This window comes from Thalia democratica, chromosome 1, assembly GCF_965202585.1.
Source record: "Thalia democratica chromosome 1, ktThaDemo2.hap1.1, whole genome shotgun sequence".
NCBI classification, from domain to species: domain Eukaryota; kingdom Metazoa; phylum Chordata; class Thaliacea; order Salpida; family Salpidae; genus Thalia; species Thalia democratica.
The window spans coordinates 73,668,379-73,689,596 of NC_139165.1; the positions used below are offsets into that span (position 1 = coordinate 73,668,379).

Sequence of the window (21,218 nt, forward strand, 5' to 3'; positions counted from 1 at the left end):
CAAAAGATCCTAGTGAAGTAACTTCACTGGAATATAAATAAAACAATTTGTACAGTAATCTTCCTTTATGTACCAACATATGTTTCTGTGTGTTAACGAATCAACACACTTCAACTGGGTTCTGTAAAAAATAATTACTGTAATGAAAGAATAGAAGCAAAGAATAAAGTGGGTGTATACATGTTTTTAATTAAGATAATATCTTAATTATCATTATCAAAACATGTATACACCAACTTTATTCTATGCTTCTATTCTTTCATTACAGTAATTATTTTTTACAGAACCCAGTTGAAGTGTGTTGATTCGTTAACACACAGAAACATATGTTGGTACAATAAAGGAAGATTACTGTACAATTTGTTTTATAACCTACATATGTATTTTTTATATTTGACAAATATACACTACTTTTTTATTTGTGGCTGTTTTAATTTATTTTAAAGAATTTGAATTGTCGTGCACCCATACAATTCATTATTGTTTATTCTTGTGTAGCTACAATATGAAATATGTATTAACTTTTGTTTTATTACAATTTAAAAAAACAAGCTATTTCTAGAAAAAAAGGTGTATATAGTGTTGTAAAACAATGCAGATAAAAGGATAGTAGATTTGTTGGAACTAAATACTAATACAACTAAATCTTTTTTTTTTAATTCAATAGAAAATCAGTTCATATCACACTTAAGATTTAAGAGACTTTATTAAAAAACTAGTGAATGACCATAGATCCATTTTAATATAAGTATATAATTACTTTTTATTTATATATAAAGTACAATCGCAGACCGATCGGTCGTGGTCAAGTTAGGGGGTTGACTAGATTTGGTTTTTACCCGAGTCTCTCACCTGATAATACGTTTATTAACGTCGTCTAATGATAAGCGTTCATAATATGTTAGAGAGCTACTACTTGTTATAAAAGAAAATTAAGTCATGTAGGATTTAAAGTAGAGTATATAGTAGTTGTAACAAATAGAGTTTCTAGCCTTTTGAAGTTTAAGAATGGAGCGTTTTGTAGGCTCCTCCAAAAAGAACCTAGTGATCACAATATAGAGTGAGTTGTTTAATCTAGTTAAAAATTGGGGTGGGTGACACTTTTGCACGAGGTGACACTTTTACACGGCGTCACTTTTGCACGCAAAATGACTTTTGCACGAGTAGACAGTTTCGCATGGGGTGAATTTTTTTTTTTGATAGCTTTAATTATTTTTTTTTGCTATCACTGTTACCCTTTACCCTCGGTCGGTAAAATTATTATTTTATTAGTTTTTGTTTTTTATAATTAGTTTTTTAAACATTTTTTTATTATCCTGCCTTTTTTTTTGATTAATAATTTTTATTAGACATATATAAGTTTAATTTTCTCACTGTTACCTCAACCCTTACCCTCGGTCGGTAACTTTTTTTTCTTTTTGTTTTCTATTAGTTAATTACACTTGTTTTTCCAGTTTTTATTTTAATATTTTTTTTTACTATGACTGTTACCACTAACCTTTACCCTCAGTCGGTAACTTTATTTTATTTTTTATTATTGATTAATTTTTTAAATAATTTTTTCTTGTTTAATTTTTACAATTTATTATTATTTTCATTTTATATATCTACTTTACTCTCGTAAAAAAATGACCCTCGTGCAAAAGTGACCCTCGTGCTAAAGTGACGCTCGTGCAAAAGAATCGCTGTGAAACAGTGTTTCCTCGTGCAAAAGTGTCCGCTCGTGCAAAAGTGACCCGTTCCCAAAAATTTAGTAATTACTTACGATTTTTAAGCTTTTTATAACTTTTTTAAGTCTAGTCTTTAAGTTAGACTAGGAGTCGGCAAATAGCGGCCTGCGAGCATGTTTTTATTTTAAACATAATGCAAAAGGTGAAAGCTCGGTCAGCGAGCATTTAAAGTTGGTCCGCTAAACCAGAAACTGTTGAAACTTACACCAGATACTCTTAGGTTTATAATGCAGAGAAAATAAAAGTTACGTTGTAACTTATACTCTAAATGCGGCCCGCGAAGGTTTTTATATTTAAATTTTTGCCCGCAACCACCAAATATCTGCCGACCTTTGAGCTAGTCTAGAGGTCAAAAACTGCAGCCCGCGAGCATGTTTCTATTGGCTAATAAAAGGGAATTCTTGCGGCACGCAAATTTGGTCTGCAAAATAGTTTTTAAAAAGTTGAACTAGATACTCTTGGATTTGATATAAAGATTAAAAATAGAAAGGATTTTGTTACATTTTATAGGAAAATCAAAACTTGCAGCAGATATTTCGGGGCTGTCACGAAAAGTAATATAACTGCAGCTCCTGAGTATTTTCATTTTTGAAATTTGACCAGCGACCATCAATAAATCGTAGTTTGTTTTTTGATTTAAATTGAGTGTTAGTTTTTCTTAAACTACTACATTTTACAAATACAAAAACAGCATTTAAGAATAAAAAAATAATTATTATTGAAAACTTTATATACAAATTGTATTTATATGTATATAACCTTTTGTACATAATCACTTTTTTTTGTAACTTTAATTGATTTAAAGATAAATAACTACTAGTTTTGTTTATACTACATCATAAGTTTAAAAAAAGACAGAAAACTTGGCTTTTATGTAAAATAAATCTTAGGACAACATTTGGTTTACTACCTAGTAAATTTATTTTAGCCCGTAAAGCTTTCTTACATTCTGATTAAGTTTTGTAGAGCATTACATACACAACTTTACTAAACAACTTTTATTAATTAATCAAACGTGTATATAAAACTGTTTTAACATGTAAGTATATTTAAGACAAGCAAAGTAAACTTTTACTATATTGTTTTCAAAAAATACTTATGAAAATTACTTTTTAAAGTAACTTTGTGTATGTATGGACTCTTTAATTAAAAGCAATATATATTTTTTTCAACTTTAAAACTAGTTTTCATACTTTATACCATTACAAATATTTTCTTATAAAAATCTTCTAGTTTTCTTATTATTGCGAGTTAACTTGTAACTTTTATACTAATATATTCCTTAAACTTTTTTAGTTTTTGATTTATCTAGAAAGTTAAATTTTATTTTGTTTTTTTTACAGTTGATTTTGAAAAGTATTTTTAGTTTTGAGTAAAATATGCAAATCTTAAAATTCATCATTTAGTTATATATTAATGTAAAATTTTAAAACTGCAGCACAAAAAAAAAGGCTTAAAGTACAAATTAACATTAAATAAATGTCTCAAATACAAAAAATAACAGGTAAGAGATATAAAAAAAGTTATTATTTCAATAAAATATAAAAAAATTCAAACATGATTTTTTTTTTAATTTATTAAAGTTACGAAGTTTTACTTGAACGATAAAAAACATATGCTGTAACAAAAATTCTGTTCAACGAGTCTAGATCCACCTGTTTAATAAATTTTATAAGTACTATTTGTGTAGAAACTACATACATATATATATACATATATTTCAAGAGTTATGATAATATGTAAACAAAATAGTAACCTTATACTTAAACTTCTTCAACGAGAGGTGCAGCATCGCTTTCAACAAAAGCTGGTTGGGCTGCAACTGGTTCATCAAGAACAGCTGGTTCATCAGCTAAAATTGGTTCATCAGCTTCAACAACAGCTGGTTCATCAGCTTCAGCAACAGCTGGTTCAGCATCAGCAACTACTGGTGTTTTTACAGCAATTGGTCCGTTTGGCCCAGCGACCAAAATTTCATCTTTTGCTGGTTGAGCTTCCTCATTACTACAAGCTGTTGAAGTTGCTTTTGCTGAAGCTCTTGAACAAACTCTAAATTTGAAGACTTTGAATGGGGTTTTTTGGATGTCAGCAGATTCATCCTCTGTTAAAAAGTTTTAGGTATTTTTGTGCATAAAAATTATTCATATTTGATTAAAAGAAAAGAAAAGGAATATTATAATACATTTGATGATTAAAAGGACTGTTTTTCAACTACACTTTTTAAGTAGGAAAGCGTTTTAAGGACATAATATAATACATATACTTACCGCTGTTTGCTTCTACAGTTTCACATTTCTCTAAGTTTTTGTTTTCTTCAATTTTCTTATTAAGTTCTTCCCATTTTTTGTTAAATTCTTCCATAAACTTTTTCATTTCTTCTGCATCAATCTTCTTAACTGTGACTGTAAAGTGGTTGTGTTATATATTTTTAGATTACTGTTTACAGTAAAAAACATTTTCTAACCACATGCTGGTGCTTCATTTTCTTTTTTGGCAGCTTGTTCATCAACAACTTGGTTATCAACGACTTCTTCAGCATTTTCATCATCACATTTCAAGCTACCAAAAACAAACTTCATTATTGGTGCCTTAACTTTGACCGAGGCTGTAAATAATATATGTAAGCTAATTTTCTTTACTGTTAAAAACGTCTTGTTCTTACCAATAGCTGATACACCATTTTCAGTTTTGACAACTTTTTCGACTTTTTCAACATTATCATCGTCACATTTCAAATCACCGAAATTGAAAAGGACTCTTGCATTTGCATCTGAAGATGGAAGAACTTCTTCTTTAGAAATAACTTTATCCTCAGGAAGATCTTGATTAAAAAGAGGTTTTGTCCAAACTGCAGCAGCAAGAAGTACGAAAATAAAAAGAGTTTTGTAGCTCATAATTTATAATTTTAAATGAACAATAATTGTAATGTATGAGTTGTAAGTATAAAACTTGTATTTGATGCTCAAAATTAGAAACTAAGCTCTTATATACTCAAAAAAGGTGCTAAAACAACATGGTCGTGGTTAAACTAATTTAGCACGACCTTGTGGTGCTAAAATAACAAATTTCGTTAGTGGTTTAGTTGATTACGTAGTTTCAAACGAAACGTCAGCAGTATTGTTTTAATAAAGATTTTGAAGAAAATGAACGTTTATTTAATATTTTAAATAAAAAAACTTGTTTTGTTAGTGACGCCAGGATAAAAAAATATCATAGTTATGGATACTTTTAGATGGCAACATTAAAAACAAGTTGCTTTTGGCTCTATGTTTGACGTCATCATGCATTTAAAGTTTTGTAACAAAATTTAAACGATGGTTTTCAAAAAACAAAATTATTTATAAATATATTATTTATTTTACCAAAAATAATCATAAACTATTCATATATGTATAACTATCTGAATTTGAAAATGTTCTAAACTTCTAATCGAAACGTTAAACATTTTAAGATACTTCATCATTACAGTATATATGTTGTTAATATTGTTCACCGGTTTTATTATAGTTTATATAAACTATTAAGTACATTTTAATTTAAATATCTAAATCTTTATTTAAAAAAAGTACTTTGCATATATCTTACACAGAAACATACTTAAAATCTCTTTAAAAATTATAGAAAATATACAAATATGTAAAACAAAATTTAACTTTAACTACTTTTATTTTTAAATGCTCATGTAACAAGTTTGAACATAATTTATCATTTACAACAGTTTAATAAGTTTAAGTTAAGGTTCAACAGGTCAACGAAGATGTTTTAATTTAAAGTTTTCTTAAAACATTGTATTGCTATAGTTTTTTGTTTGTAGAACGTCAACAAAAATAAGGCGCTCAAAAAGTTTGGTCTAACCACCTGGTGAACAAAACCCTTTCGGTTATCGAGTCGTACACCATTTGGATTCACCTTTTAACGTTTTGTCCAGGATAAACTAATTAAAAAAAATTACGCTTTATTTCAAACTTTAACCAATAACATATACAATATATTATACATACACTTCATAAGTAGTTTTATTTTTAGTTAATTGCTTGAAGTACTAAAATGGATTAATCCAAATAAAACACGGTTTTATTGTGAATTAAATTTAAAAAAATTTATTAGTAACTTTTTTTAAAAGTTCAAGGAAGAAAAACCTGTAATTTTATTCTATAGTATATAAGCTGTGATCAGCATCATTTTTTTTCTAATCTATACTGGCATCACTAATATATCAAGTTACATTGTTTAGAATTTTTCATATATATATACAACATGAAAATAATGTTTTTTATTTTGTAAGAATGTTTGATACTGTTGTTAGTAGTAACGTGTTTTAAAAACAACTATCGATATAATATTTTGTTTAATAGCTTTAAGAGAAACAGTTTATTTGAAACTGGTTCCAAGAAATTTGTTATCAAACTTCCATAAGCATTATACTTGAAAAAAATGTTTTATCTACATTGGCGTCATAAACAAAACAAGATACTCTTTGTAAATTGTTGATTATGCTGCATAATAATTCTCATAACCTAACGAATAAAACAATGCAATTGTATTCTACTTACGTTATCGGCCAACATTAATAAAACTTTTAGTTCAAGTACCAAGAGGTCATTGTAAGTTAGTTTAACCGCAAACATGTTGTTTTAGCACCTTTTTTGAGTATATAAGAGCTTAGTTTCAAATTTTGAGCATCAAATACAAGTTTTATACTTACAACTCATACATTACAATTATTGTTCATTTAAAATTATAAATTATGAGCTACAAAACTCTTTTTATTTTCGTACTTCTTGCTGCTGCAGTTTGGACAAAACCTCTTTTTAATCAAGATCTTCCTGAGAATAAAGTTCTTTCTGAAGAAGAAGTTCTTCCGTCTGCAACTGCAAATGCAAAAGTCCTTTTCAATTTCGGTGATTTGAAATGTGACGATGATAATGTTGAAAAAGTCGAAAAAGTTGTCAAAACTGAAAATGGTGTATCAGCTTTTGGTAAGAACAAGACGTTTTTAACAGTAAAGAAAATTAGCTTACATATATTATTTACAGCTTCGGTCAAAGTTAAGGCACCAATGATGAAGTTTGTTTTCGGTAACTTGAAATGTGATGATGAAAATGCTGAAGAAGTCGTTGATAACCAAGTTGCTGATGAACAAGCTGCCAAAAAAGAAAATGAAGCACCAGCATGTGGTTAGAAAATACTTTTTACTGTAAACATAAATTAAAAATATAACACAACCACTTTACAGTCACAGTTAAGAAGATTGATGCAGAAGAAATGAAGAAGCTTATGGAAGAATTTAACAAAAAATGGGAAGAACTTAATAAGAAAATTGAAGAAAACAAAAACTCAGAGAAATGTGAAACTGTAGAAGCAAACAGCGGTAAGTATACGTATTATATTATGTCCTTAAAACGCTTTCCTACTTAAAAAGTGTAGTTGAAAAACAATCCTTTTAATCGTCAAATGTATCATAACGCCCTTTTTTTTCATTTAGTCAATTATAAATAACTTTTATGCACAAAAATACCTAAAACTTTTTAACAGATGATGAATCTGCTGACATCCAGAAAACCCCATTCAAAGTCTTCAAGTTTAGAGTTTGTTAAAGAGCTTCAGCAAGAGCAACTTCAACAGCTTGCAGTAATGAGGAAGCTCAACCAGCAAAAGATGAAATTTTGGTCGCTGGACCAAATGGACCAATTGCTGTAAAAACACCAGTTGCAGCCGAACCAGCTTCAGCCGAACCAGTTAAAGTTGACAAATCAGTTGGAGATGTCTTACCTGTTGATGTAGAGGCTCAGTAGAAGTTTGTCTGTTTTAAGTATTTTAATGAGTTTTTGACTAAACCAATAAGTTTAAAATAGTAAAAGATGTTTTTTAAGTTTTGATCTTTACTTTTTACATAAACTATTTTTCACAGACGGAGGCAAGTTCTTACTTCAAAAAGTGAAACAGCATATATTTTGATTATAAGATAGTACAATGTGACTTAAATAAATTATCAAATGAATAAATGTGTTTTTTTTTGTTCAATTTCCTAGTGTTTAAATTTAATCGATAGTATTGTTAAATTTTTACCTTATTATTAATTTAGCATTACTTTATAAAAATACTGTCAAACTGTAGAACATTATCACATGTTATTATTTACCTAATTAGACAATTAAACACAAGTTAAGATAAAAAACTCTTTATTACTCAGAAAATACAGTTCTCATTAGAGATTATTAATTAAGTGTATGGTATTTCTGAAGTAGTCATGCTAATAAATTCCTAAAATTTTATCTCAAAGAATTTAGTTAAATTATGGCTTTAAGTATTTTATTAGTTAGTTGTTAATTAAATGCATTTTACTAGGTTTTTTTTTTAATTTTTACATTACTAACAATAAAAATTTATACACTTTTATTAAATAAGTTTGGTTTACTGTCATTTATATCTACAAAATCACTCAATGAAAATAATCCCACTTGAATGCTTATAGCAAACCTATCTGCGTTTTGTTGGAGCTTTTCTGTTTTGTTTTGCATTTCAACAAAATAACAATAATGATCTATGAAGAATACTTTATATAGTATATGATGTATACTGGCAGTATATAAAAATTTCAATTGGATAACAATATATATGCAAGACTAGTTGTTATACGTGTATAAAGTAAAAATATTAATCAAATACTATATTGTTTTTTTTTCATAGTTTCGAATAGTTTACACATTTTTGGAGTTTACAAGCACTTAAAAAACAAACTCGCAAAATTCATTAGGAGTGTTTTTTGCTTATAACTTGTTTTTTCTCCTAGAAACTGTTTTGCTTTTACTTGGGAAAAATTATTCCTTGATGTTTATCAAAAAACAAAAAAAAATTTGCAAGCACAAAAAACAAAACATACTTACAAAACATTAATTTGTTTTTTTATTGTTACAGTTTTAATTTTAAGAGCATACTTATCTAAAGTTATTACAATATATTGATTAATTTTTAAATGTTAATTATATGTTTAGGTACAGTGAAAAGGGAAAACAAAACTCTATTTTTCACAAATTTTTTGTTGTATCAAACTAATGATTTTAAAAATTAAGCATTGATGCATAAGATACTAAAGATACAACAAGTTTACAAACTAGACCAATTATTTAGTTAACCATGTACGCTTGTTTCAAAAAATTTATGTTATTTTAAATATATTAAATAAATCTAAATCTATGCAAAATTTCGAAGTTTAGAGGCATTTTAGAACACAACTAGATAAAAAAAAAAACTTATTTTTAATTCAAGTAAATTCAACTAAAGTGTACGTATATTGATAATTAAAAAAACAAAATCAAATTTTAATGAAAGAGTTCATTTTATCTTATAAGTTTTTAGTTAAAGTTTTTAGTTTAAGCGCTTATTATGAAAAAAAAGTAAAACTTTATTAACTGATTATCAAAGTAGATCAAGGCTTGGTTACTTTTCTTTCGTTTTATTAATAACCTACCCTTTTTAATGCTGTTATAGTGTACTCTTTGTACATAAATTTAATAAGACTATTCATTACTCCAAAAATATTTTCACTTTTTTTAAAACCTTTATGTACAACATATACCAACACTTGCGTTGATTTAAAGATTTTTTTTATGAAGGAGAAGCAAATTAATACTCGTTTTAATAAATCTTTCTCATAAATTGTGTAGTATAGGTTTGTAGTTAATAATCTTTTAAAAGTAAAAAAAAATGTAATTTTTTAATAACGTGTGCAAAGTCTTGTTTTGTTATCGTTAAACAAAACTGGATGTGTTAAAATTTTTTCACAGAACAAAGTCAATACTTTTAATTAGCTTTATACAGTGGTCTTTACAATGTGCATCTGTGCACACTAGTGTGCAATGTGCATAGAAATTATTTTACTAGGATCAGAAATATTTGTAGGGTTTAAAAAAACCTAAATGACCTAATTTTTTTCAGTTTCAAACAACATAAGTTAGCAGTTCCTAAGACGTTACATAAATAATAAGAAACACAAAAAAAGTGTTCGTTAATAATAGTTTATACAATTTATAAAAAGAGTGCACAGAACTTATTTATTATTTTGAAAAGATTTGAGACAACCGCCTTATGGGTCATTTGGAAAAAAAGTTTGTTATCAATTTTTAAGATTTGTTAAAACTATTTTTTGAAAAAAAACGATTTAAAATTTCCTAAAACTTCCTATGACTAAAAGACAATTAAAAGTATACTTTATACATATTAAAGTTACATTTTTTACAAAAAAACTTATTTTCTCGTATTTCAAGAAAAAGTAGGCGACAGTTTTTAACTCTTTAACAGTTTTTACAATAAATTACAAACTGTTTTTTTACAGTAGCTGATATGGTATACCATCTGGTCTAGTCATAATAATTTTCATTAATTGGTTTATGCTAGTGCTATTTTTCTGATGCAAACTCAGAATCTAAATGGAAGTTTTCTACTTCTATATTTGTTTTAAACCTTTGTTCTAAAGTTTTTTTTCTAAGTATAAATTTAAGCTAAGCTTTAGTTTTTATAAGTATGTTTAATATATTTTTGCTTAAATATTATGATTTAAAATGATTATAAAATGATTTTTCTACTAAAAAAAAAACTTAGTTTGACTACACTTTAATTTTAAGACGGTTTTATTTTTGAGAAAAAATATTCCAAAAGATCATTTTGCAACCAAAGTTGTTGTTCAAGAAAATTTAAAACTGAATTTTATTATGTTTATAAATAATGAAGGTTTTTTAAAAAAAGATAAGATTTAAACCTAAACTACACATATGTAATAACAGAACGATTTTTGACTAAACTAAAATTTATTCAAAATTATCAGCGAATTCTAAAAAATACTGATTTATCTTTAAAAAATTATCTTAGGATAACCTTATCAGGAATGTAGTAGCATAAATTACCCTATATAATTTTTACACGTTATAAGTAATCATTAGTAAGGCCAAATAACATAAACTAAACTTTTGTAATAACTTATTTTAAAGTACTTTCTAGTATGATTGTTTATGGTAAATGCTTTTTTTATTATAAGTTTTATAAAAACACTTAGAATATTTTCAATAAAGAAACAAAGTATACTTAGATGTTTTTAAGAACCATAAGTAATATAAATTAAAAGCAACTAACAATTTTACAAAACATGCATATATAAAACACATCTAGTTTAGACATAAAAAGTAAAAAAGAACCTTAGTCGAAAACTTGTAATATATTATAACTAATAATAAAAACAGCAGCAAATAAAAGTTATTTTATGTCTAGCGAAGTTAGATTTGTAAAACTTTTTTTTAGTGTTAAGGTTTTAAGGTTTTTTTTTGTCGTATTGAAATTTTGAATTAGACTGGAATAATTGTTTTTCTAAATTTTAAAATTTTTATGGGAAGAAACAAAAATATTTAAGACAGTAGAAAAAATATTTAAAGTTTGCAATCTATTTTTTTTTAATATCATACTTATAATAATCATAAAATTATTAGTTACCGTTTAGAAAAAAAAAATATATTTAATTATTTTAGTCAAAACCGATTAAGTTCTTACTTTTTTACATAAAAACAACATGATAATTTTCTTTACGTTTTTAATTAAGAAACAACAATTTAGCTAATTTTTAGTTGAAGGGATTAATTTTTTTGTAATCTACTTCAAATTCGTAAAAACATTTAGTTTTTATTTGGTAAACCTATTATTAAAAACAATAATTTAAAAGGAATGACTTAGTTGAGACAGTTTTGTGACATGCAAATTTTGAGTTTAGTTTTTTTTTTGTTACCATAAGACTCTACCGTATGACTCTATTAATATCTTGAACACCTAAATATTTAATGCTATTGCGTTTATAAAACAAGCGGTAGAAGGGTATGAAAAAAAAGTCATTATGATTTCTAATAGTCTGATGCAGAACTGATGTACAAACTAAATTAGAATTTTTTAAATTTGAATTGCTGTTTTAACCATTACTTCTGTAAGTCAGACAAAACAAATTTTTAGAAAATTTATCTTAAAAAGTATGCAAATAGTAAACAATTAAAACTTTTTATTTATAAAATGTTTAATGTTGTTTCTAAACTTAATTTAGCTATTTAATATTTCAAAACTTGAAATTTTAAACAGCTCTGATCATTTAGTTGTAATTAGTTTTTATCTAATTAAAAAACAGACTGAGGATCTATTCTGTTTAACATAATGTTGAAACAATTGTTTTAGAAAAAAACGTTTTGTTGCGTTTATATATACTGGCCCTGCACCTACAGTTTGTTGTAAAGAGCTTCTCTAATTAAACATTAACTTAATATAGAAGTATATATATTATCACAGTTTATTAAAAGTTTTCTAAAAAAATAGTAGTATAGTTTCATATTAGCTATTGCTTATAATATTCACCTGTTCAAGTTATTCAGGTCGGCTAGTTACCTAAAAGTGCAGTTTTTTTTTTTATAGATATCACTTTGCTTGATTTAATTTTGTTTAAATATGAACAATGTTAAAATAAAATAAGATATTTAAGTTGTTTGATTAATTTTGGCCTTAAAGTTAATTTAAAAATGCTACTTAATTTTAATACTATTTCTGTATTTAATCATAATAAAATCTGTCGAACATGTCAGAGATAATTTCTTGTAAATAAATTATAAAAACAAAACACATTAAAAAAATTAAACAGTTTTGTAGCGTTTATTAAAATTTATAAAAGTATAATTTAAATAATATGCGGTTTTGTAGCGTTTATTAAAATTTATAAAAGTATAATTTAAATAATATGCGGTACCTAAACATTTGCTACAACTAATCAGAATCAAATGTTAAGATATAGTTAAATGGTAAAACCAAAACAGATTCACCAATTAATGGTTGAGCTCATAAACGTTAAAGTTGCTTTTGCAAATGGTTTTAATATTGGTTTTGCTGAAGCTCTTGCACAAACTTGAAATCTGAAGCATTCTTGTTTTCATCAGTCCCAAAAGCTTTTTTATCGGTTGTAGCTATAATTATACTACATACTTCTTAATAACTTTAATAAAATAGTTCTTTTTTAGCTAACAATTTAACTCGTTAAATGATTTAATTTTTATCATCATAGTAATAGTTGTTATTTACCAAAAAAAAATATTTTACTACTAGTTCAACTTCAACTTTTCTAGGTTCAAAATTAAATTTCGTTATTTCTGTAAACTAAAAATTCTCATAACTTTTGTTTTCTTCATTTTGCTTTCTACATTCTTCATATTTTGCGACAAACTCCAGATAAAGCTTTGAAAAGTCGATGGAAGCTGTGGCTATAAAGTTATAAAGTTTAACATTTTATTTATTTTCCTATAATAAAAGTTCCAACTTAATTGTAATACATCATACTCTAGTCTCAAAAGTCTATCATCAATAACTCTTTCATCATTTCCATTGTCATATTTTAAGTTGCGAATGTCCAAAACGTATTTTTCAATGGCAGACAATGGACGACTTTCTTCCTCGGAAAGAGCTTTATCCACAGGAAGGTCTTCTGGAACAGGTAGCGTCAAAGCTGCAGCGGATAAAATACCGAAAACAAAAATAAACTTGTAGTTCATAATATTGTTTATAGACAAATTGATACTTAGCAAAACACTTCTTTATAATGATAAAAATTTGAACTAAGCCCTTATATACTGCTTAAATGTTTTTTTATGAAAACAAAACTTGTTGGAACTATTATGTGCTTCAGAAAAACGTGACACAAAGCTGCTTATAAAAACTTTAGTACAAATGTCAGCACTTGAAAAAGCTTTGTTTGACATGTTAGTGTCAGTAAGGGTATTATAGTTTTCTCCTATGTGTCTTTTTTAGAACGAACTTTACTACAGAAAGGTCTTAACAAGTATAAATAATTACTGTTAGAGCTGCAGCGTCTAGAGTCAGAAAACAAAAACATTTTTGTAGTTTATGGTTTATTAACAGATCAATAGTTTTAAACTACAACTTAAATAAAAATTTTCTAGATTGAAGTAAAAGCCTAACTATTTAATTTTAGTAAAGGTCTTATGGAGGTAATTTTTTTTTTGTAAAAAATAGCTTAGCATGACGATGACCTGTTAAAGCTTGATTTACAAATATAGTAAGTGTTGCTAATAGTTATTTTGTAAGTGAATGATTCTTTTTAAAAAACAACAACTATATTGTTTTACTAAACAGATTAAAGAGAAAAGGTTTGTTGGGTTTTTTAGTAGTTTAAATAACATAGCTTGTTTTAATAATGGTGTCAGTATAATTTAAACACTTCTAAAGTACACTTTTCTAGCTACTTCAAAATTAAGTTACTTTACACTCGTTAGTTGGTTTACGGTTAAAATTAACTAATAAATGTTTAGTTATAGGGAAAAAAGTTTACAAACGTCATATACTCATAGTTTTGAAGCTAGCAAAAGTTTATATATTTTTAGTCTTCGAAATTGTACTATGGTTTTTCAATACTTAAGTATTTTAACGGTAATTCTCATAAAAACTTTAAAGTATTTCCGTATTTTTAAAAGAGTTACTACATTAAAAAATGCTGGATTTTCAATTTAAGCTCTTACGAGTTAACTGGTTTCCGTCAGAAAATATTTTCCTCGTAAAACGTAAAAACGTCGCCTACGCCATCGGTGGATACAGAGAAAAAAAAACAACCGTCTATGTTCCACTGAAGCTTTTAAATAACAGAAACTGTTCGTACTGCGTAGTCGGTATGAAATATAGGTATACTTACAATTCCCACCCGCAATCATTTTCCTACTGCACAATTCCCACCTTAGCTAATATTTAATTCCCACCCTAATTGTAGCTCATATTTTTTTTCTTTATGATTTTATTTATCTTTAATTTTTGTTCCTTTTTTTTACTATCACTGTTACCCCTAACCCTTACCCTTGGTCAGTAAGTAGTTCTCGGATTTGATCAGGTGGGAATTGTGTGCGAGTGATTTATTAGAAGATTTACTTTTACATTAAGATGACTCTTAATTTTTAGAAAACTTACTTTACTGTGATTTAATTTGACAGCTTTTTTTTTTATAAATATATTTTTTATTTGGTGGTTACTATCTATATTCATAGTTGTTTTTTTTTTTGATGCGCTACAAAACATTTTCTTAAAACTTTTCAAATTGTCTATAAATTACCTAAGTAAAGTTTGAGAAGTTTCAAAATTTACATGATTTTGTTCAGTAGGTATTTATAATGTATGTGTTAAGAGTATTATAAAAAACATTATGTTTTATACTAAAATCTTTAGTTAATTAATTAATACTTATCTTAAATTTAAAAGTTAAGAAAAAAGTTCTATTAAAAGTTTTAAATATTACAATAGAGCTATACTTAAAAAACAAATCATTATGAATTTTTCGGCTTTATTTCAAGATTTATATTTTGTTTGAATCCTGTTGATTTTGGTGTGTATACTAAATATTTTTTTAATTTGTCTCAAATTTAACTTATTTAAATTTTTATAAATCAGTTTGATTATTTTTCAATATCGAAATGTATCTGTTTTTTATCAGTTTGCGATAGCTGATCGTAAGATCGGATTTTAATTGGTATTTAAAAATTAAAGATTATTATAAATCCGTCGTTTTTATAAAACCACAGGAATACAAATCTAGAAGAATCTTAACCTTTTTTTGTTTTTAAACTGTTATTTATAGTTGTATCAAAACTTGATATTTTTTAAAGATTTTACAAATTTTAAAGGTAAGAATTAAACTATTTCAAAAACAATTTGCAAAATACTCGATTAATCCAGTAAAGAATAACTATTTTCATTAAAATAACCTGCAGCGTGACTTTGCACTTAGAATGTTTATGGTCGAAATAATTCAAAGCTTAAGTAAAAACCATTGTTCACTATGCTGCGTATGTTCAGTTTTTTATTTTAATTTTTAATTAAGAGTTAAAATACGAGGCTACTTCACCAACTAATTAATTTTACCAACTAATATTAAAACCAGTACTAATGTTAAGTTATGTTTTAAACCTGTGAAAAACGCTTTAATACGGTTGTTTTATTTTATATATTGTATTACTTATGAAACGTAAAAATAAAAAACTATTGATAAACTTGCAGCCAGCTACCTTAAAAGTGAAAAATTAGTTCAAACTTTAATTAAATAGCTAAAACTTTTTAAATATACAAATAACTCTGTTTTTGAGCAGGTTAAGTAAGCGAGAAATGTTCGGTTTTAGTTTAGGGTGTGTTATTTTATTTAATCAATGAAAATTTGTTTGCCCTGCTTTTATTGCATCTATAGTATCTACATTTTTGTAGCATGTCATTGAAATTAAAAGCAAAAACTTTGAAATAATTAAAGCTAAAACACAAGTTAGCTGCTTTAAGTTTGTTACTAATAAAATACACATCTAATTTTTTAAATTTATTGAAATGACGTGTACTATTACTATATTTATGTAAAAACATATGCTGGTACAGTATTTCTAGTGAGTTCTTGTTTCCACCTGAAAAAAAAAAAGATTATTTAACACTCTTAATTTTAGATAAAATTAAGGTTGCTATTACAACAATTTACCTTATTTTTCAAGGTTTTCAACGAGAGGTGCAACTTCAGCTTTAACTGGTTCAGCTTCAACAACAGCTGGCTCAGGTTTTTCAGCAATAACTGGATCTTGCACCTCAACTACTTTACCATTTGCTCCAACAACAAAATTGTTACCGCTTGCTGGTTGAGCTTCGTCATTACTGCAAGCAACTGCTTTTGCTGAGGCTCTTGAACATACTTGGAAGCTGAATTTGAATGGTGATTTCTTGTCTTCAGCAGTTTCAGCATCTATTTGAAGATCTTAAGAGTTAGTAAGAGCAGAAAATTATAGCTTTATAAATAAAGATCTTTAAATAAAAAAGACTAACTAGATAATTTTAAGATTTTAACTTTGAAGGATATATTTTTGAAGTATATTATTATTCACTATAAGCTTTTTACCTTGGTTGTTTTCAGAGTTTTCACATTTGACAGTGTTTTTGTTTTCTTCGTTCTTCTTTTTCAGTTCTTCCCATCTTTTGTTAAATTCTTCCATAAGCTTCTTCATTTCTTCTGCATCAATCTTCTTAACTGTGACTGTAAAGTGGTTGTGTTATATTTTTTATTTACTGTTTACAGTAAAAAACATTTTCTTACCACATGCTGGTGCTTCATTTTCTTTTTTGACAGCTTGTTCTTCAACAACTTGGTTATCAACGACTTCTTCAGCATTTTCATCATCACATTTCAAGTTACCGAAAACAAACTTCATTATTGGTGCCTTAACTTTGACCGAGGCTGTAAATAATATATGTAAGCTAATTTTCATTACTGTTAAAAACGTAATATTTTTATAATTGTTAAAAAAGGTTGTTTTTACCAATAGCTGATACACCATTTTCAGTTTTGACAACTTTTTCGACTTTTTCAACATTATCATCGTCACATTTCAAATCACCGAAATCCACTTTTGCATTCGCAGTTGCAGATGGAAGAACTTCTTCCTCAGGAAGAGCTGCAGACCAAGCTGCTGCAACAAGAAGTCCGAAAATAAAAAGAGTTTTGTAGCTCATAGTTTAGCTTGCTTAACGTTTAACGTTTTCAAATATGGTTTGATGCAAAACATAGAAAACCAAGCGTTTATATACTCCGTTTATACCTTAATATACACACATTAACTAGTGTTTAAACAAACTTGAAGTTCAATTTTAGTACATGACGTATAAGTTTTGATACGCAATTTAATTATTAAAACAATTGTGAAATAATTACTTATTGTGGTAAAATAAAGATAGTCATTATCTTTGTTTTTATAGTAAAGTCCAACAATTTGTTTTAATAGTGGCGCCAATGTAAAAAAGCAACTTTTTCAAGTACCTAAAGAAAAACAGGTATTGTCGAGTTCAATCTCTGAAGTTTTGTTTTAAAATATGTAAAAAACATTAGCTGTGGTCAAAACATTTATGATAACTTTACACGTGTAGTCTGTAAACATTTTTCTTTGTACAGCTTTTCTTTTCTTAATATGTTTTCAAAAAAGTATTAAATGTAACAAGACATACTTTTTAAGACTACATGTATACTAAAGTTAGATTAAATCTGTCAGATTTTCAAATGCGCTTTATTTTATAACTTAAAGTTAATTTTTTTTCATACTAAGAAAATAAAAATGTCATACTAACTCAAAAATCTTGATCAGCTCATGAACTATTTATTTTAAGTATTATTTTTAATTGATTCTGCAAAGTTTAAAACATTTTTTAATAAGTAAGCCGACAAATTAAATTATCAGCGTATTTTAACAACAATTAAAACATTTATTTTTTTACACTTATTTTGCACTTATTGAACAGTAGTGGTAATTTATAATAAATAAAAACACTTTTCATTTAACAACGATATTCGCTTTATTAAATAGAAAAACAATGACTAATTTAAAACTTAAATTAGGTAAAAAAAATTAACTTAACACACAAAAACAATATAAAGTATGTTTCTATTAATAAGTTTGTAAAGGTTAGCATGCAAATTTTAAATAAAAAATAAACTATTGAAAACTTTGTATGCCTCTTTAAAGTTACAAAAGACCTGTAGATGCATAAGTTCAATAATAATATCAAATTTTAGTAACGTTTATAACATAGAAGTTGGTAAACTTTGAACTTTTATTTACAGGTATGGAAATAAACCTTTAAAGTTCAAATGATTGTTTTAAATTATTTCGTTTATATTTTACACAACTGTTTACGTTTATTTCGAAGAAGAAATGAATTTAAAGCTGTTAATATCATTTGACAGTGAAACGCTTCAACTGAATAAAGTTAAAAGCAATGTAAGTACAGGTTAAACGAAATATAAAATTCAAAGTTTAGTAGCAATTCACTAAATCCCATTGAAAAATTATTTAAATAAATAAATATGATATTAAAGCTTTAAGAAAACGGTAAAAACATTAATGATCTAAATTATGAAATCAGTTTTGAAAAAATTATTAGCTGAAGATTCTAAAGACTAAAAAAGCAAAGTAGTCTTTAACAAATTTAAATATATATATTACAGATAACTATAGAATTAAATGCGTATTTGTCGTAAATTTGGAAAAAAATATGTGAGTTAGTTTAAAACATAAAAGTATAACTTGTATTTGTAAAGCTAAACCTCGTTTTAACTCTTTAATACTCTTTATCTTGTCTATATATAGTTTTTTTGTTTTTTTTTCAGTATTGTTAACTTTAATTTTAATTATCTAATTCTTAGTAGCATAAATAATCTGTAGTAAACTCAGTTTAATTTTTTTCAATGAAATTATCACAACCAGTTTAAATGTAACGACAGCTAAATTAATTAAATTTAAAATTCAATGTATTCGAAAAACAAAAAAACATTGCTTGTATATTTTAATAACTTTTCAAACAAATAGTGGTTATTTAAATGAAGTTAATCTAATACCGAATTTATATATCATAGTTTTATTAAAACATCATATTAGTGTAGTGGCTTAAAGCTTATAAAATTTACAAATAGTCTTTTAAAAAAGTTTATTAAGAAATACATTTTTAAATGTAAATTTTCAAAAGCAGTACGTAATATTCAATATTCGACTTTTAAAAAATTCTAACTCAAGTTTTGTGTCCAAATATAAAGTTTAAACTTAAACTTTGCATATTGTGTACTAATTCAAAAATACAGAAAAGAAGCTTAGAAAAATACAGACAACATTTTTTTTATTGTAATGAGACACAAATCAACGACTTTTTTATGTTCAAAAACCATATAAGGCACTTTTTAAGTATCAAATATACACATAGGTTTAATTTAGTTTTCCATTTATGCTTAATAAACATTATCTGTTATCAATTTTTTTGTAAAAATGTATATTTTTTTAAATCGTAAAGATACACTCAGTTTATTTCTAGAAACATGTTTAACACGTACTAAGTTATGAAGCTTATTTTCTCTAAATGGAAATATAAAAACTTTTAAAACTTAACTACAGTTTATGAGCAATACAAAACTTGGGTTATTTTTTAGTTTTTTAGATCATAAAAATTTTTAAAACATAAGTTTAACAAGTTAGACAAGTTTGTAACTTTAAAATTGTAATTTTTGAGATTCTAACTATTTGCCACATTTCTGCACTAAATACTCAGAATAGAAAAAAAAAACTTTCGCAAATTTTTTAAATATTTTTCTTAAGTTTTATAAAGTACTAAATTTTTTTTTTGTTATTTAAAAGTGAAGCAGTGACGTTTAACTATTGATAACTCAAATAAGTTTTAAAGTTTACTCCACTTTACGTGGCAGGTCAGAAACAAACATTTATGTTTATAAAAGTATTGATGCTGTTATTTTTCGGTGCTTTTCTTTACTTTAACTTTGAATTAACCTATTTTTAAAGTAAATTATAATTCAAAATACTACATATGCGTGCGTCAATGCGTGTAACCGAAAGAATTCAATTTTTCAGTAAATATTCTGTATTTGTAAGATTTTTTACTAAAATATGTTTTTTTATTAGTATACTTAATTAGTTTGGTATATAAAGATTTAATTTAGCATTTAAATTAACTTATATTTTAGTCCAATTGTATACAACTGTTCTATTTAATTTAAAAAACCTATTTGTACTAAAAAATTATACAGAAAAGTATTTTTAAAATTAAAAAATTTGCTTAATTTACGAGAGCATAAAAACAAGTTCGAGAATGATAAAAGTTATATTTTAAGTTTTTATGTACGATATTTTCGCGTAGTACTTGTATGAATAAATCTGTAAGTGTATGAAAATAGTCTAAACTAAATTAAATATAAAGTAAAATAGTTTAGTTTAAATCTAAGTTTAAAAACAAAATTCCTAGTATTAATGAACATTATTTTAAGCCAGATAAGTTTTTTTAACTTTGCAGTTTTACTGAGTACTTCAGAAATACTTACTATGATATTTCCATTATTTTGATATGAATTTAAAAATTTTAGTTCAACTTGCCTAAGGGTTATTAGTTATATAACTTATAACTTCTTTTTTTACTCGGGAAATCTGTATTTTATTAATATTTGAATTGTTATAGTTAGTTTTAATTACAGCCAAATATAAATTATTTTTTTCTTAAAAAGCTGAGTTTAGTGTAGCAAGATTTTTTTCTATGAGAAGGTATACTTTATGTTATTGATAAGCTTTTTAAATACTTAACTTTACAAGCTAAAGATACAAAGTTGTATGTGAAAAAAATTGAATTTTTAAGTAAAATATAACATGCTAATAAACCACTTTAGTATGTCTTTGATTTTTTATAATTTGATAAGTAATAAATTAAGTATAGGATTTTTATTAATAAAGTATAACATATTGTTATGTAACATTAAATATTTTATGATTAGTAAAAATATTTTAAATAGAAACACTGTTGAGTTGATAATAAATTACTAAGCTGAAATAATAGAAAATATAACTAATTTATAATATTTTACAAAGGTATTTTGTTAAGTCAGTTCTATTTTATGCCCATCTT

General features: G+C 25.7%; 3 protein-coding genes across 3 annotated transcripts; 1 reads left to right on the top strand and 2 right to left on the bottom strand.

Annotated features, from left to right (window-relative positions):
- Positions 1–3,288: 3,288 nt before the first annotated feature.
- Positions 3,289–4,675, bottom strand: LOC145842910 (uncharacterized). The gene is made up of 5 exons (XM_082950388.1): positions 4,393–4,675; positions 4,195–4,335; positions 3,998–4,132; positions 3,487–3,831; positions 3,289–3,385 (listed from the first exon to the last, which is right to left on the bottom strand). Exons 1-4 carry the CDS (start codon positions 4,622–4,624, stop codon positions 3,494–3,496), a joined length of 846 nt encoding a protein of 281 aa, XP_082806514.1. The 5' UTR covers positions 4,625–4,675; the 3' UTR covers positions 3,289–3,385; positions 3,487–3,493.
- Positions 4,676–6,428: 1,753 nt separating this feature from the next.
- On the top strand, positions 6,429–7,754 carry LOC145844716 (uncharacterized). The gene is made up of 5 exons (XM_082952134.1): positions 6,429–6,709; positions 6,767–6,907; positions 6,967–7,101; positions 7,266–7,527; positions 7,642–7,754. The coding sequence occupies exons 1-4, from the start codon at positions 6,478–6,480 to the stop codon at positions 7,325–7,327; spliced, it is 570 nt and encodes a 189-aa protein (XP_082808260.1). The 5' UTR covers positions 6,429–6,477; the 3' UTR covers positions 7,328–7,527; positions 7,642–7,754.
- Positions 7,755–16,120: 8,366 nt separating this feature from the next.
- On the bottom strand, positions 16,121–17,300 carry LOC145849078 (uncharacterized). Its single transcript, XM_082954161.1, has 5 exons — positions 17,090–17,300; positions 16,867–17,007; positions 16,672–16,806; positions 16,261–16,518; positions 16,121–16,189 (listed from the first exon to the last, which is right to left on the bottom strand). Exons 1-4 carry the CDS (start codon positions 17,280–17,282, stop codon positions 16,262–16,264), a joined length of 726 nt encoding a protein of 241 aa, XP_082810287.1. The 5' UTR covers positions 17,283–17,300; the 3' UTR covers positions 16,121–16,189; position 16,261.
- Positions 17,301–21,218: the final 3,918 nt, after the last annotated feature.

What these genes read in the sequence shown, in the direction of transcription:
- LOC145849078 (XM_082954161.1), bottom strand. Translation starts at nt 17,282, where the DNA reads ATGAGCTACAAAACTCTTTTTATTTTCGGACTTCTTGTTGCAGCAGCT. An exon ending in AAATGGTGTATCAGCTATTG is followed by an intron (nt 17,008 to 17,089) that starts GTAAAAACAACC and finishes TATTATTTACAG; the next exon opens with CCTCGGTCAAAGTTAAGGCA. An exon ending in AAATGAAGCACCAGCATGTG is followed by an intron (nt 16,807 to 16,866) that starts GTAAGAAAATGT and finishes ACCACTTTACAG; the next exon opens with TCACAGTTAAGAAGATTGAT.
- LOC145844716 (XM_082952134.1), top strand. Translation starts at nt 6,478, where the DNA reads ATGAGCTACAAAACTCTTTTTATTTTCGTACTTCTTGCTGCTGCAGTT. An exon ending in AAATGGTGTATCAGCTTTTG is followed by an intron (nt 6,710 to 6,766) that starts GTAAGAACAAGA and finishes TATTATTTACAG; the next exon opens with CTTCGGTCAAAGTTAAGGCA. An exon ending in AACTGTAGAAGCAAACAGCG is followed by an intron (nt 7,102 to 7,265) that starts GTAAGTATACGT and finishes ACTTTTTAACAG; the next exon opens with ATGATGAATCTGCTGACATC.
- LOC145842910 (XM_082950388.1), bottom strand. Translation starts at nt 4,624, where the DNA reads ATGAGCTACAAAACTCTTTTTATTTTCGTACTTCTTGCTGCTGCAGTT. An exon ending in AAATGGTGTATCAGCTATTG is followed by an intron (nt 4,336 to 4,392) that starts GTAAGAACAAGA and finishes TATTATTTACAG; the next exon opens with CCTCGGTCAAAGTTAAGGCA. An exon ending in AAATGAAGCACCAGCATGTG is followed by an intron (nt 4,133 to 4,194) that starts GTTAGAAAATGT and finishes ACCACTTTACAG; the next exon opens with TCACAGTTAAGAAGATTGAT.